The sequence below is a fragment of the Nerophis ophidion genome, linkage group LG11 (genome assembly GCF_033978795.1).
Source record: "Nerophis ophidion isolate RoL-2023_Sa linkage group LG11, RoL_Noph_v1.0, whole genome shotgun sequence".
NCBI classification, from domain to species: Eukaryota; Metazoa; Chordata; class Actinopteri; order Syngnathiformes; family Syngnathidae; genus Nerophis; species Nerophis ophidion.
The window spans coordinates 1,707,622-1,724,747 of NC_084621.1; the positions used below are offsets into that span (position 1 = coordinate 1,707,622).

General features: G+C 40.4%; 2 protein-coding genes across 2 annotated transcripts in view; both read right to left on the minus strand.

Moving 5' to 3' along the window:
* The window catches only part of vars1 (valyl-tRNA synthetase 1), a 223,102-nt gene that overhangs the window by 127,659 nt on the left and 78,317 nt on the right, over positions 1–17,126 (minus strand). The gene's annotated exons all lie outside the window — the stretch shown is intronic.
* The window catches only part of si:dkeyp-77h1.4 (uncharacterized), a 38,416-nt gene that overhangs the window by 17,113 nt on the left and 4,177 nt on the right, over positions 1–17,126 (minus strand). Inside the window, exons 2-4 of the mRNA XM_061914821.1 lie at positions 10,121–10,184; positions 3,662–3,682; positions 3,248–3,523 (exon numbers count right to left, since the gene is read on the minus strand). Coding sequence (XP_061770805.1) covers positions 3,248–3,523; positions 3,662–3,682; positions 10,121–10,184 — 361 coding nt within the window. The remainder of the gene's footprint in view (positions 1–3,247; positions 3,524–3,661; positions 3,683–10,120; positions 10,185–17,126) is intronic.

The window sequence follows — 17,126 nt, forward strand, 5'->3', positions numbered from 1 at the left end:
AATCACAACAAACACACACACCTCGTCATCATCTGGCAACACAGCACACACTCCATATGGCAGCACTTCCACATATCATCTGGCAACGCAGCACACACTCCATATAGCAGCACTTCCACATATCATCTGGCAACACAGCACACACTCCATATGGCAGCACTTCCACATATCATCTGGCAACACAGCACACACTCCATATAGCAGCACTTCCACATATCATCTGGCAACACAGCACACACTCCATATAGCAGCACTTCCACATATCATCTGGCAACACAGCACACACTCCATATAGCAGCACTTCCACATATCATCTGGCAACACAGCACACACTCCATATAGCAGCACTTCCACATATCATCTGGCAACACAGCACACACTCCATATGGCAGCACTTCCACATATCATCTGGCAACACAGCACACACTCCATATGGCAGCACTTCCACATATCATCTGGCAACACAGCACACACTCCATATGGCAGCACTTCCACATATCATCTGGCAACACAGCACACACTCCATATGGCAGCACTTCCACATATCATCTGGCAACACAGCACACACTCCATATGGCAGCACTTCCACATATCATCTGGCAACACAGCACACACTCCATATGGCAGCACTTCCACATATCATCTGGCAACACAGCACACACTCCATATGGCAGCACTTCCACATATCATCTGGCAACACAGCACACACTCCATATGGCAGCACTTCCACATATCATCTGGCAACACAGCACACACTCCATATGGCAACACTTCCACATATCATCTGGCAACACAGCACACACTCCATATGGCAGCACTTCCACATATCATCTGGCAACACAGCACACACTCCATATGGCAACACTTCCACATATCATCTGGCAACACAGCACACACTCCATATGGCAGCACTTCCACATATCATCTGGCAACACAGCACACACTCCATATGGCAGCACTTCCACATATCATCTGGCAACACAGCACACACTCCATATGGCAGCACTTCCACATATCATCTGGCAACACAGCACACACTCCATATGGCAGCACTTCCACATATCATCTGGCAACACAGCACACACTCCATATGGCAGCACTTCCACATATCATCTGGCAACACAGCACACACTCCATATGGCAACACTTCCACATATCATCTGGCAACACAGCACACACTCCATATGGCAGCACTTCCACATATCATCTGGCAACACAGCACACACTCCATATGGCAACACTTCCACATATCATCTGGCAACACAGCACACACTCCATATGGCAGCACTTCCACATATCATCTGGCAACACAGCACACACTCCATATGGCAGCACTTCCACATATCATCTGGCAACACAGCACACACTCCATATGGCAGCACTTCCACATATCATCTGGCAACACAGCACACACTCCATATGGCAACACTTCCACATATCATCTGGCAACACAGCACACACTCCATATGGCAGCACTTCCACATATCATCTGGCAACACAGCACACACTCCATATGGCAGCACTTCCACACATCATCTGGCAACACAGCACACACTCCATATGGCAGCACTTCCACATATCATCTGGCAACACAGCACACACTCCATATGGCAGCACTTCCACATATCATCTGGCAACACAGCACACACTCCATATGGCAGCACTTCCACATATCATCTGGCAACACAGCACACACTCCATATGGCAGCACTTCCACATATCATCTGGCAACACAGCACACACTCCATATGGCAGCACTTCCACATATCATCTGGCAACACAGCACACACTCCATCTGGCAACACTTCCACATATCATCTGGCAACACAGCACACACTCCATATGGCAGCACTTCCACATATCATCTGGCAACACAGCACACACTCCATCTGGCAACACTTCCACACATTACTGCACTGCGCTCGCCTTTATCCACGCTTGCTTTCAGCCCACTGTGCCTCCATGCTTCAATTCTTTTGCTCCCTTCACTCTTTTTCCTCTCTTCTTTGATGCTACTTTCACTGATCTAGCATCCATCCATCCATCCATCCATCCATCGTCCTCCGCTTATCTGAGGTCAGGTCGCGGGGGCAGCAGCCCAAGCAGGGAAGCCCAGACTTCCCTCTCCCCAGCCACTTCGTCTAGCTCTTCCCGGGGGATCCCGAGGCGTTCCCAGGCCAGCCGGGAGACATAGTCTTCCCAACGTGTCCTGGGTCTTCCCCGTGGCCTCCTACCGGTTGGACGTGCCCTAAACACCTCCCTAGGGAGGCGTTCGGGTGGCATCCTGACCAGATGCCCGAACCACCTCATCTGGCTCCTCTCGCTGTGGAGGAGCAGCGGCTTTACTTTGAGTTCCTCCCGGATGGCAGAGCTTCTCACCCTATCTCTAAGGGAGAGACCCAAACTCATTTGGGCCGCTTGTACCCGTGATCTTATCCTTTCGGTCATGACCCAAAGCTCATGACCATAGGTGAGGATGGGAACGTAGATCGACCGGTAAATTGAGAGCTTTGCCTTCCGGCTCAGCTCCTTCTTCACCACAACGGATCGGTACAACGTCCGCATTACTGAAGACGCCGCACCGATCCGCCTGTCGATCTCACCATCCACTCTTCCCCCACTCGTGAACAAGACTCCTAGGTACTTGAACTCCTCCACTTGGGGCAGGGTCTCCTCCCCAACCCGGAGATGGCACTCCACCTTTTTCCGGGCGAGAACCATGGACTCGGACTTGGAGGTGCTGATTCTCATTCATTCTAAATTTCCTCATCCACAAATCTTTCATCCTCGCTCAAATTAATGGGGAAATTGTCGCTTTCTTGGTCTGAATCGCTCTAGCTGCTGCTGGCTATGATTATAAACAATGTGAGGATGTGAGGAGCCCTACAACCTGTGACGTCACGCACACATCGTCTGCTACTTCCTCTTTATTAGCCACCAAAAGTTGTGAACTTTATGGTCGATGTTCTCTACTAAATCCTTTCAGCAAAAATATGGCAATATGGCCAAATGATGAAGTATGACACATAGAATGGAGCTGCTATCCCCGTTTAAATAAGAACATCTCATTTCAGTAGGCCTTTAAACTGTCTTAACTGCGGTATCAAGACTACATTTTGGACAACACACTGCTGATACACTAATGTGGGATCTCAGAGACTTAGAAAGTGTAAAAAAAAAGGTAAAATATGATAATAAATAAACACATTGAAAGACTTGAAAGAACCGAGTCAAAGGTCACCCGTACCTCGGACTACAAGTGTGATGCGTGTGACGTTCTCCGGGTCCTGGGGGTTCTTCACGGTGTACAGTCCCTCGTCTCCTTCGCCGACGGAGTCGATGACCAGGTGGCTGAGGTGGGCGTTTATTTTGGCCCGGTTGTTGACCGCCTCGCCGTCCCGCATCAAGGTCACCAGGGGCGAGCGCGGAGCCGACCTGTTGCGAAAGGTCACCTCCAAATTGTGGCTGTGCAGAGGAATGGGGAAATCCTCGCCGTGGAGCAAGGTCTCGGTAACCTCGGTGACTGGTTCAAAGCAAAGAAGGAAGTTTAGAGTAGTCTATGTACAGCTTGTATAGATGTTAGCCACTGAAGATGTGAGCCATAAATAGTTGGCAACACAAGACACTGCAGAGTAAGAAAGGTGCGAGAAGTCATGTTTACCTTTGCCAGAGACTGACAGAACTGTGGGTGGAAATAATGGATAGAAAAAGACAAAATTGTTATAAGTACAGTAGAGTCTGCAAGATTGTACAAAAACATATTTTCTAAAAGAGCTCATAGTAAAAGTACAGTTTATAGTGTTGAAAAACATAAAAAGGGGTGGCTGGAAAATAAAGTTGTTTAACCCTAAAAACTGGGCTTCACGGTGGCAGAGGGGTTAGTGCGTCTGCCTCACAATACGAAGGTCCTGCAGTCCTGGGTTCAATTCCAGGCTGAGGATCTTTCTGTGTGGAGTTTGCATGTTCTCCCCGTGACTGCGTGGGTTCTTTCCGGGTACTCCGGCTTCCTCCCACCTCCAAAGACATGCACCTGGGGATAGGCCCCTCCCACCTCCAAAGACATGCACCTGGGGATAGGCCCCTCCCACCTCCAAAGACATGCACCTGGGGATAGGCCCCTCCCACCTCCAAAGACATGCACCTGGGGATAGGCCCCTCCCACCTCCAAAGACATGCACCTGGGGATAGGCCCCTCCCACTTCCAAAGACATGCACCTGGGGATAGGCCCCTCCCACCTCCAAAGACATGCACCTGGGGATAGGCCCCTCCCACCTCCAAAGACATGCACCTGGGGATAGGCCCCTCCCACCTCCAAAGACATGCACCTGGGGATAGGCCCCTCCCACTTCCAAAGACATGCACCTGGGGATAGGCCCCTCCCACCTCCAAAGACATGCACCTGGGGATAGGCCCCTCCCACCTCCAAAGACATGCACCTGGGGATAGGCCCCTCCCACCTCCAAAGACATGCACCTGGGGATAGGCCCCTCCCACCTCCAAAGACATGCACCTGGGGATAGGTTGATTGGCAACACTAAATGGTCCCTAGTGTGTGAATGTTGTCTGTCTATCTGTGTTGGCCCTGCGATGAGGTGGCGACTTGTCCAGGGTGTACCCCGCCTTCCGCCCGATTGTAGCTGAGATAGGCGCTAGCGCCCCCCGCGACCCTGAAAGGGAATAAGCGGTAGAAAATGGATGGAAAAAAAATGGATGGAACCCTAAAAACTGGTGTGCTTGCTGGAAAATGTCACAAAATACACTCGGGCTGAACTTTAGATAAAACTGTTCCAAAGTCTCGAACAACTAAGTGACGTGTGTTCAAGTTCAGTTCCAGTTTCAGTTTATTTGGAACATACATATGACACGATGGAATGCAGGGGTGTCCAAACTTTTTCCACTGAGGGCCACAGACTGAAAAATCAAAGCAAGCGGCGGCCATTTTGACATCTTTTTATTTAAAAAACTAATACAATATATGTTTAACCAATATACATGTCGGCCTCCACTCAAGCTTGATCCCGGGGACCACAGAGGGTTTTGGTCCAAAAAATATTAAAAATGTGTCATTATTCAGTATTAGTGAAGTGAATTATATTTATATAGCGCTTTTCTCTAGTGACTCAAAGCGCTTTACATAGTGAAACCCAATATCTAAGTTACATTTAAAGCAGTGTGGGTGGCACTGGGAGCAGGTGGGTAAAGTGCCTTGCCCAAGGACACAACGGCAGTGACTAGGATGGCGGAAGCGGGAATCGAACCTGCAGCCCTCAAGTTGCTGGCACGGCCGCTCTACCAACCGAGCTATGCCGCCCCGATTATTTTGTTTTATTATTATTCGAGTTTTAAATCTCCAGATCAACATTAGGTCCATCTGTCAATATAAAAGCAGGGGCGGCATAGCTCGGTTGGTAGAGCGGCCGTGCCAGCAACTTGAGGGCAGCAGGTTCGATTCCCGCTTCCGCCATCCTAGTCAATGCCGTTGTGTCCTTGGGCAAGACACTTTACCCACCTGCCCCCAGTGCCACCCACACCGGTTTAAATGTAACTTAGATATTGGGTTTCACTATGTAAAGCGCTTTGAGTCACTAGAGAAAAAGCGCTATATAAATATAATTCACTTCACTATAATGATTTAAGTTGTATGCTCTTTTTGTCAAAGAAAACCCTGTTTTTTGGATGGAAAAAAAACACAAAATATGCAATATTATATCACCCAATATTTTTTTTAAGTGGCATATTTGAGATTATATAATAATTGGAGCTTTAAAAAAGTCAATAACTGTGAGCCGCAGCGGGATGGATGGATATATGTATATATATATATGTATAGATGTATATATGTGTGTGTGTATGTATATATATATACAATATTTGGGTATATTTTCTAATAATGTCTGTACTGTAAACCTTGAGTTGTTAAAGTTCATGTGCACCTCTCTCCTCAGGTGTGTATGTGTGTGTGTATGAGTGGATGTGACTGTTTGTCATTTTAACTGTAAAATCTAATAAAATATAATTGCACAAAAAAGTCAATAACTAATAACACCATTGATTTTAATTCATTATTTTTTTGAGCAATGACAATCACACTACAATGATTGGGGATCCAAAAGGGTCCTACTCATTAAAGTGTTAAAAAAAAAAAATACAGTTTTTTACTGTTTACTTTTAACACAATAATCTCGAGATCAACTTCAGATCTATCCGTCAATTAATGGTAAATAAATGAATAAATGGGTTGTACTTGTATAGCGCTTTTCTACCTTCAAGGTACTCAAAGCACTTTGACACTACTTCCACATTCACACACTGATGGAGGGAGCTGCCATGCGAGGCGCTAACCAGCACCCATCAGGAGCAAGGGTGAAGTGTCTTGCTCAAGGACACAACGGACGTGACGAGGTTGGTACTAAGTGGGGATTGAACCAGGGTCCCTCAGGTTGCGCACGGCCACTCTCCCACTGCGTCACTGCACCACGCCGTCCTCCGTAAGTATTATTGTTGTTTATGTTTTTCATTTGTTCATTTTAGGCCTTTCTTTAAAAAAACGAATCATTTTTTTATATGGCAAACACAAAATTTGCAACACTTTCCCCAAAAAATATCTCAAAGTGGAAAATTTAAGGTGACGTAATTGGAACCTTGAATATGTCAATAATTCATGACATTAATTTTGATTCATTAATTTATTTTTAAAGAAAGAAACAGCCTGAATGGCAGCTTTGTGTTATTGGAGTAAACATTGCAACCTTTTCTTGTTACATTTTATCCCTTTGCTCCTTTATATCACTTTTTACATTGAAACATTTTTTCCATCGTATTTTTAAAATGTGCTGTGGGGCCGTTAAAAATGTACCTGCGGGCCACAAATGGCCCCCGGGCCGCACTTTGGACACCCCTGATGTATCGCATCACATATTTCCAGTTGTTTCATTACAGCACGTCCGAAAAGGAGTAGGAAGAAGCTGAGTTTATGTAATCTTATCCCTTTTCATATCTTAGCAATGTTATCCCATTTCCTTGTTCTCTGTAACAGAAAACTGAATACATAAATAATAAATAAACAATATAAAAGAGTGAGAAAACAAATGTTACATACATAAAAAATGTTTATCTCAAAAGATAAAAAATGGGTTCAAGAAGTAAAACATGAAAAAATCCATTCATCCATTTTCTACCGCTTGTCCCTTTTGGGGTCGCTTAGCTGCAAATGTTCAAGAATATTCGAAATTTCAAAATTGTGATTAATCTGATTTTTCAAATTGACAGTCAATGCCCTGAGAAAAAAAAATCAGGATGATTTAAAACATTCTTAGACATAAAATATAGAACATTTGACAGCACTACTAATTAGTAGTGCTTAATGATGAATTAAAAAAAAATCTGATTAATCACACTTGTGATTTTTAATTAATCATGAATAATCACAGTAATTCCTTGCCACATTTTAATTAACTTTAATTGTATATCAAATATTAGGGGGTACAAACAAATCGATTCACTTCCGAATTGTGACATATTCATTCCGATTTTAAATCATTCATATTTTTATGTGTTTATTTGTTTATTTTTATGTGTTTAATCATAAAAACTGTTGGGCTCGCTGGAAAATTTCACAAAATACACCCGGGGTGAACTTTAGATAAAACTGTTCCAAAGTCTTGAGCAACTAAATGACATGCGTTCAGGTCAAACATGAAAAAATGTTCACAAATAATCTAAATTGTGTGAAAAAGTTTGATTAGTCTGAATTTTTTAATTGCCATTGAACGCCCCGAGAATACAATGAGCTGAATGAACTAGATCATCCATAGACATGGAAAATAAAACATTTGACAACAATACTTAGTGCTGTCAAATAATGAATAATAAAATTAATCACACAAGTGATTTTTAATTAATCATGATTAATCACAGTAATTGCTTGCTACATTTTAATTCACTTTAAGTGTATATCAAATATTAGGGGGTTACAAAAAATGGATTCATGTCCGAATTGCGACTTAGTCATTACGATTTTAAATCATTCATATTTTTAAAAAGTATATATATATATATTTTTAGGTTTAATTAATTGTCTTTTTGTTTTTACAAAGTTGTACTTTTTTTTCTAATTTTTTTTACAACAATAAGTTTGACATATTTTTTTTTGAGAAGAATACATTTTTTAAAATATTTTTCTAGGCCATCTCAATGCAACCAGAAGGAGTTTTTCTAATCTGCAACCCGTTTTGAAAGAGTTGAAATAATACATTTGGAGAATGAGTACCACAGCAAGGACAGTAAGTACATTATTTCAACAGAATAGGATTTGAATGGAGTAGTTTATAAATATCATATGCTGACATAACAAACATAAAAAGTGGTGGCAAGAAAAATAGAGTTTTTATTTTTTTTTTTTTTTACTGTGGAACTGATTTATTATTGTTAGAGAAAATAAGGAGTTACAGTAAATGATGTGTTTAATCGTAAAAACTGTTGTGCTAGCTGGAATATTTCAGAAAATACACTCAGGCTGAACTTTAGATAAGTCTTCCAAAGTCGTGAGAAACTAAATGACATGTGTTTGATTATAACATAAAAAAAATGTTCATGAATAATCTAAATTGCGTGAAAAAGTGTGATTAGTCTGATTTTTTTCATTGCCATTGAACGCCCCGAGGATACAATGACCTGGATGATTTAGATCATGCATAGACGTGGAAAATGAAACATTTGACAGCACTAATTATAATTAAAGCTGTCAAATAATTAATAAAAAAAATAAAATCAGATTAATCACACCTGTGATTTTTAATTCATCATGATTAATCACAGTAATTACTTGCATTTTAATTAACTTTAAGTGTATATGAAATATTAGAGGGGTACAAAAAAATGGATTCACGTCTGAATTGCGATTTATTCATCCCGATTCTAAATCAATTCATATTTTTAAAAAGTGTACTTAAAAAAAAAAAGTTTAATTAATTATCTTTTTGTTTTTGTTTTTACAAATAAGTTTGACATATATTTTTTTTAAGAATACATTTTTTTAAATATGTTTTTAGGCCATCTCAATGCAACCTTTTTTCTTTTTTTCTTTGTCATGAAAAAGGGAGTTTTTTTGGGTTGGTGCACTAGTTGTAAGTGTATTTTGTGTTTTTTATGTTGATTTAATAAAAATAAAAATAAAATTACAAAAAATAAAAAACATATTTTTTTTAATAAATACAAATTATAACTAATTCTTCTACGGCCCGGTACCAATCGATGGTGGTTGGGGACCACTGATTTAGATCATGCATAGACATGGAAAATGAAACATTTGACAGCACTAATTATAATTAGTGCTGTAAAATAATTAATAAAAAAAAAGATTAATCACACCTATGATTTTTAATTCATCATGATTAATCACAGTATTTGCTTGCTACATTTTAATTAACTTTAAGCGTATATTAAATATTAGGGGGTTACAAAAAAATGGATTCACGTCCAAATTGCGACTTATTCATCCCGATTCTAAATCAATTAATATTTTTGAAAAGTTAAAAAAAAAAAAAAAAATTAATGAATTGTCTTTTTGTTTTTAGAAAGTTGTACTTTTTCCCCCCACATTTCTTTACAAATATGTTTTTTTAATGAGAATATCTTTTTAAAAATATGCTTTATGCCATCTTAAAGCAACCAGAAGGATCTTTTCTAACTTGTAGGCCTGTTTTGAAAGAGTTTCAATAATTCATTGCGAGAAAGAGCACCACAGCAAGGATAGTATGGACATCATTTCAACAGATTTGAATAGAGTAGGTTATAAATAACATATGCTAATATGAATAGATGATGGAGTAGAATAAACAGAAAATTAGATTCATTGTGATCCTTTAGTGCAAAAAGAATGTAAAAACAATGAAACCAAACCAAATAAAAGCCCATAGTTAAGACGCTAATCAAAATTTGGCTTTTTTTTTTTTTTATTCACTTTTATGACAAATGAGAATGTTTAAATGTTACTCAAAACTATTCCCGCAGGTAATAAAAGGTTTTATGATTGCAAAAACAATTACGCACAAAAGCAGATTATTTCTTTTTTTTTTTTTCTATGGGAAAAAAATGTTATAATTATTTTCCTTCTCCTACCTGTGGCAAGCAGGAGAGTGATCGTGACCACACTGGTTGTCCTCATCCTGCGTCTCTTTAGTGCCTACAGACAAAAACCAGGACAAAATCAGAATCTTCTATCTTCATACTTGCCAACCCTCCCGGATGTTCCGGGAGACTCCCGAAATTCAGCACCTCTCCCGAAAAACCTCCCGGAAGAAATTTTCTCCCGAAAATCTCCTGAAATTCAGCGATACTGGAGGCCACGCCCCCTCCAGCTCCATGCGGACCTGAGTGGGGACAACCTGTTTTCACGTCCACTTTCCCACAATATTAACAGCTTGCCTGCCCAATCATGTTACAACATCTACGGATTTTAATAAAAAAGTGCACACACAAGGAGACGAAGCAGAAGAACGAGGAAGTTACAGCCATGGCGACGCCGTCTGTAATAGAGTGATTCTATGTTGTCTGTTGCCATCTCCTGGTGAATGTTGGCTGAAGTGTTATGGGGTTGCTTTTTGATTGGCCAACAGTTTACGTGGTGTTGCGCACCTGACGGCAAGTGACTCTCGCCAGTACACAAAAGGCAGAACAAAGGTTACTCAAATAATGAAAGGTAAGTGTTGTTGTTTTTTTAGTAACCAGCAAGCACAGTACAGTTAGTAGAACAACTGTGTTTTTATTACTGTGTATTTTATTTATATATGTAATAAAATAAATATATATAGCTAGAATTCACTGAAAGTGAAGTATTTCATACATATATATATATATATATGAAATATATATGAAATACTCGAATTGGTGAATTATACTCCTCCCCTCTTAAGCACGCCCCCGCGCTAACCACGCCCCCAGCCATGCCTCCGTCCCATCCCCAACCAAATCGGAGGTTTCAAGGTTGGCAAGTATGTCTATCTTGAATGCGGTGCATCGTACTGACAGCGCTTTGAAATATTTTGCCGCTCTTATGTTGCTAAATAAAGCAGTCAAAACTTTCAAACATCCCTCAGTGTGCAGCACTGCAGTTGTACACCAAAGATAAACGTCTCCTGGGACGATGATGATGATGATGATGATGATGATGATGATGATGATGCATCAATAACTGAGACGTTGAGACACCGAGCCGCATTGTAAGTGCATGATTACATTTTGCAGCACCCCAAATGAAGAGAAATGGAAAACAGAGCTCATTAAGCCTGAAGCTCAAATATCCTTTTCTGAGGCCCTGAGTCTGTGTCATTTTTCAAATACGGCCATTTAGGCTCAAGGGACATTGATTCGGAGTGAAGGGGAAAGGTCAACAACAGGAGCTGTAATGTCATTACTTTAGAGCGGGAGAGCTGTGATCTAGTGGAACACTAAACCCGGTCTTGTATAAAAGTAGTTCTTCAAAGTAAAGCACTGTATCAGACCAGAAAATGACTTTAGTAGAAGTTCAAGTATTAGAATAAAAGGTATCTGACATGTATTGTACTTAAATATCAAAAGTATTTAAACCAATACAGGGTCACTTAGGACCAGAGCCGCCCCTTCTTATGCACGGATCACACTCTGTGCCTTGGGCTTTATTTTGCGTGAATGACGGGGCTTGTTATGCAAAATTTAACAGCAAATGTGTTACTAGCCTCTTCTTGCTGTGTCACTGATACAAATAAAATGGCGGAGATGTCCGATAATGGCTCTTTTGCCGATATCCGATATTATCCAACTCTTAATTACCGATTCCGATATCAACCGATACCGATATGTACAGTCATGGAATGAACACATTATTATGCCCAATTTTGTTGTGATGCCCCGCTGGATGCATTAAACAATGTAACTGTCAAAGTTTGTTGTTGACGAACCCCAAGATACAGAGATGGAGGCAGGCATTTTGCAGGCAAACGTCCGTCCATCCATTTCCTACCGCTTATTCCCTTTCGGGGTCGCGGGGGGCGCTGGTGCCTATCTCAGCTACAATCGGGCGGAAGGCAGGAAACTGTGATTTAATTTAAATACTAAGACAAAAACAAAGGGTTCAAACAAAAAGCACGCACGTGGGCGGGTAACAAACTAAGGGAGCTAGCATGGGAGCTAGAAAACAAAAAGGAACTTAGCATGGAAGCTAGCAAGAATCGAGCATGAAACAAAAGTCGTACATGTAATATAAAAACAAACTTGGAAGTAGGGAACAAAAGGCAGTGAACTAAAAACCACAATCAAACACAGCTTACCACAACACTGCACAGACAAGACAAGATACGACACAACAGGAGCGATCACACGTCACAAGAGCAACAAGAAGTGTCATCGACAAATCAATAATCCTGGAGGAACAAAGCAGGTAAAATAGGAGCTGGCTGATTGACATCAGGTGTGGCAAGGTGCCAATCAGCCACAGCTGAGGGGAAACAAAGCACTCAGGGAGACAAACAGGAAGCTGAACCAAAATAAGAGTGCTGACAGGAACTAAGGACAGGAAATACTAAACACACAGAGGAGAAATGAAAACACAAACAAACTGTCAGTGGCAAGCCTGACAGTAACAAGTTTTTCCCAAAATAAATAAACTCGTTATGGAAAAAAATGCCAACATGGCACTGCCATATTTATTATTGAAGTCACAAAGTGCATTATTTGTTTAAACATGCCTCAAAACAGCAGCTTGGAATTTGGGACATGCTCTCCCTGAGAGAGCATGAGGAGGTTGAGGTGGGCTGGGTTGAGGGGGCGAGGGTAAGGGGTAGCGGGGGTGTATATTGTAGCGAAGAGTTAGTGCTGCAAGGGGTTTTGGGGTATTTGTGTTATGTTTGTATTGTGTTACGGTGCAGATGTTCTCCCAAAATGTGTTTGTCATTGTTGTTTGGTGTGGGTTCACAGTGTGGCGCATATTTGTGACAGTGTTAAAGTTGTTTATGCGGCCACCCTCAGTGTGACCTGTATGGCTGTTGACCAAGTATGTCTTGCATTCACTTGTGTGTAGGTTTTATGCATACCACATCGTGTTTCAAAAAGAGTACTCTTGATCCAAAGCGTACCACATCATGTTTCAGAGTCTTTTTGATCCAAATCATACCACATCATGTGCCAAAGTGCACTCTGGATCCAAAGCATAACACATGTGTCAGCAATGGGGCTTTTGATCCAAAGCATACCACATTATGTGCCAAAGAGTACTCTTGACTAAAAGCATGTGTAAATGATCAAATAAAACCTTGTATTACATCGTGTTCCTGACGACAAGAAAAAAGGCTTGAGCTTTCCAAGCAGAATGTTGGACTTCCAGGCGGACAGATGGCAGAATCCTCCCAACTTCCAGAGGAACTCTTTTAAGTGTTCTTACGAACCCTCTTTGATCTACTTTATGGGACTCTGTGATCTATTTCATGGGACTTTCTTTGATCTGTTCGGGGACCGAAGGCAATGCTGGTCACGACCCACTACCTTGAGGAAGCAGCTGTGGGAAGAATGGGGGAGAAAATCAAATAAAGAACCACGAGAACGATCTTGGGTTAGAGCATGGTGCAGGAACTGTACAGGGTGTACAGTGGCCATGCCTCTCCTCGGATCCGAGTATAAAATTAATTCTGTCTCTGTTTGATTCTTTGCCTTTTTGTCTTGTTTAATAGATGTCATCAGTGTTTGAACCTGACACATACCACATCATGTGTCATCCAAAGCATACCACATCATGGGCCAAAGTGTACTCCTGATCCAAAGCATACCGCATCATGTGTCAAAAAGGTTGCTTTTGATCCAAATCATACCATGTCATGTGTCACAGTACTCTTGATCCAAAGCGTACCACATCCTGTGTCAGAAAGGGTGCTTTTGATCCAAAGCATACATATACATATATATATATATACATATATATATATATATATATATATATATATATATATATATATATATAGAGATAAATATATACATATATATATATATATATACATACATATATACATATACATATATATATATACATATATATATATATATGTATATATTTATCTATATATATATATATATATATATATATATATATATATATATATATGTATTTATATTATACATACATATATACATATATATACACATATATACATCCATCCATCCATTTTCTACCGCGTATTCCCTTTGAGGTCGCGGGGGGCGCTGGTGCCTATCTCAGCTACAATCGGGCGAAAGGCGGAGTACACCCTGGACAAGTCGCCACCTCAACACAGATAGACAGACAACATTCACACACTAGGGACCATTTAGTGTTGCCAATCAACCTATCCCCAGGTGCATGTCTTTGGAGGTAGGAGGAAGCCGGAGTACCCGGAGGGAACCCACGCATTCACGGGGAGGACATGCAAACTCCACACAGAAAGATCCCGAGCCCGGGATTGAACCCTGACTACTCAGGACCTTCGTATTGTGAGGCAGACGCACTAACCCTTCTGCCACCGTGAAGCCCTATATCCATAAATATATACATCTATACATCTATACATACATACATATATATATATCTATATATATATATATATATATAGATATATAGATATATTTATATGTATGTATATATATATATATATATATATATTTATATGTATGTATATATATATATATATATATATATATATTTATATGTATGTATATATATATATATATATATATATATATATATATATATATATATATACATATATATATATAGATATATATATGTGTATATATATATATATATATATATATATATATATATATATATATATATATATATATAAATATATATATATATATTAGGGGTGGGCAAATTAATGCGTTAATTACAAGTTAACTCATCAATCTATTAACGCTGATAATTATTTTATTGCACATTTGCGTATGTTGTTTACATGCTTTTATTTTGTTAACGCCTTTTCTTAACAAGATGGCGTCGCCCGGCGTGGAGGGGCTCTTGGTAAAGATGGAACATTTGGCAAAAATACCGGACAATTCTGCAAATGTCCTGGCTGGCTTACAGCGTGGTCACTCCGGGATCACTTACGACCGCCAGACAATTCTGGATGTGGATAGATCGGGCCGTTTTGGACTGAATGAGGCGTGCTTGCTAGCTAGCATGGGAATACTTTGCCGGCTACATCCAGCGGCCTGTGAAGCAGCGGAGTATATGTGTTGTCTGTCTATTTATGAATAATGCAGACCAGGAGTGTTGGCTGACTTCTTAACGTTTACTTTCAGAGCGTGCATATCACAACATACAAGATGCTGTCATGGCGACACAACCTATACATGCTCCTCACTCCTGTTGCATGCTGGGTAGGGTAGTTCTTTTTTCCCCTGGCTCATAACATCACAATATAGTACCATGTATATGATGCCTTCAGTTTATCAAAGCACCAAGCAAACAATCGGAAAATTCCCATCATATCAATTCTTAGATATGGTCATAATTATTTTAAGTGCACTACGCAGAATAAACACAACATTATTAATATTGCTACTACGGATAATTTGATCCAAAATTCCCTAAAACAGCCCACTACCTATAATATAGGTTTTTTAAACATAAGATCCCTGATAAAAAAAATGTTTCTGCTGTTACCTCAGAAATTGCCTGTTCAGATGTTATGATTGTGGCTCAGAGATTTGTATGTAGATTATATTTATTTTCCATAACAAACAGGATAACTTAAATACCCTGGCAGTGGCAATAAGCTTAAATGTTTGTATTTACATTTTTGGAGTTGATTTTCATAAAATATGCTATTTAACTGCTACTGTTTAACAAGGACTGATTTAAATTGTGTTTGCACAACAAATGTTTTGGCGCTTTTGTTCATGTGGGAGAATATTCCAATAAAGGTGCACTACACACTACTTTGGAATTCATTATTGGGCTTTGCGTATACAATGCAGTTAATCGCGATTAATCGGAGAAATAGTGCGATTAACTTTGATTAAAATTTTTAATCGTTGCCCAGCCCTAATATATATATATACATACAAAAATTAAAGATTCACACACAAACAGAAAACTACTATTTTGAAAAGAGCCTCCCCACTCAGCTACACCTGGACACCAGCAGGGGTCCACCTCAGTGATGCACTGATGCAGTCGTCCTTTGGGCCGTGAAGCTGCAAATTGCAGCAGCGCACACAAAACACAACAATTGTGCCATCTGCCATTTTTCCCTCTCTCTGCCTGCGTGGCCTCACCATTCTCCCCCCCCCCCCCCACTCATGTCTGCCATCCTCACATCTTCAAGTGCAGACACAACGGCCAGATAGTGTGTGCACCTGTCCTCCATTGTTCTCTTTATGGCTTTCTTCCTTTCCTGGCGAGTCTTACGTAACCGCGTCTCGCTCTGCAAATCAAAGATGTCGCCTGTGTGGCTGCAGAAAGTCGACGCAAACAAGCGGACCTTTGTGCGTCGCTTTAAAGAGGCGGAAACGCCTTTAGTCACTGCAGATGTGTGCACAAATCCACCTCTGTGTCTTTCACTTTCTGCCTCGCAAATGATGAGAAGGAACGACTTCACTCCTATTTTCAGCACAGTGGGTGAGACATTTGTGAGTGCTGTGGAAATAGAAGGGGAAGAAATAGGCAGGGTTGTAATATTATGTTGATTCATTGTGTCTTGGAGCAGCTGAGGTAGAAATAAAGTGCAGTACTTGGATGCAACCAGCAGGGGCGCTGATTAAATCTGATTGACCGTATTTCCTTGAATTGCCGCCGGGGCGCTCATTAATTTAAAACCTCTTCTCACTCCTGCACTTACCAAAGGCATGTGGTAAAAGTAAGCATGCGCTAATTATTTTAAAACCTCTTCTCACTCCGGCACTTACCAAAGGCATGCAGTAAAAAATTGAGTGTGATGTAAGGATACCATCATGAAAAACACATTTAATTAAAAAAAAAACATTTTTACCTATACAAAATAGGGTCTATAGACCCTATTTTGAAGAAACTAGAATAGAAAACACCTTTTCAGTTATTACCATTGTTTTTATGTTAAGTACATATCTCCATGTATGTATATTCATAGTTTTGATGCCTTCA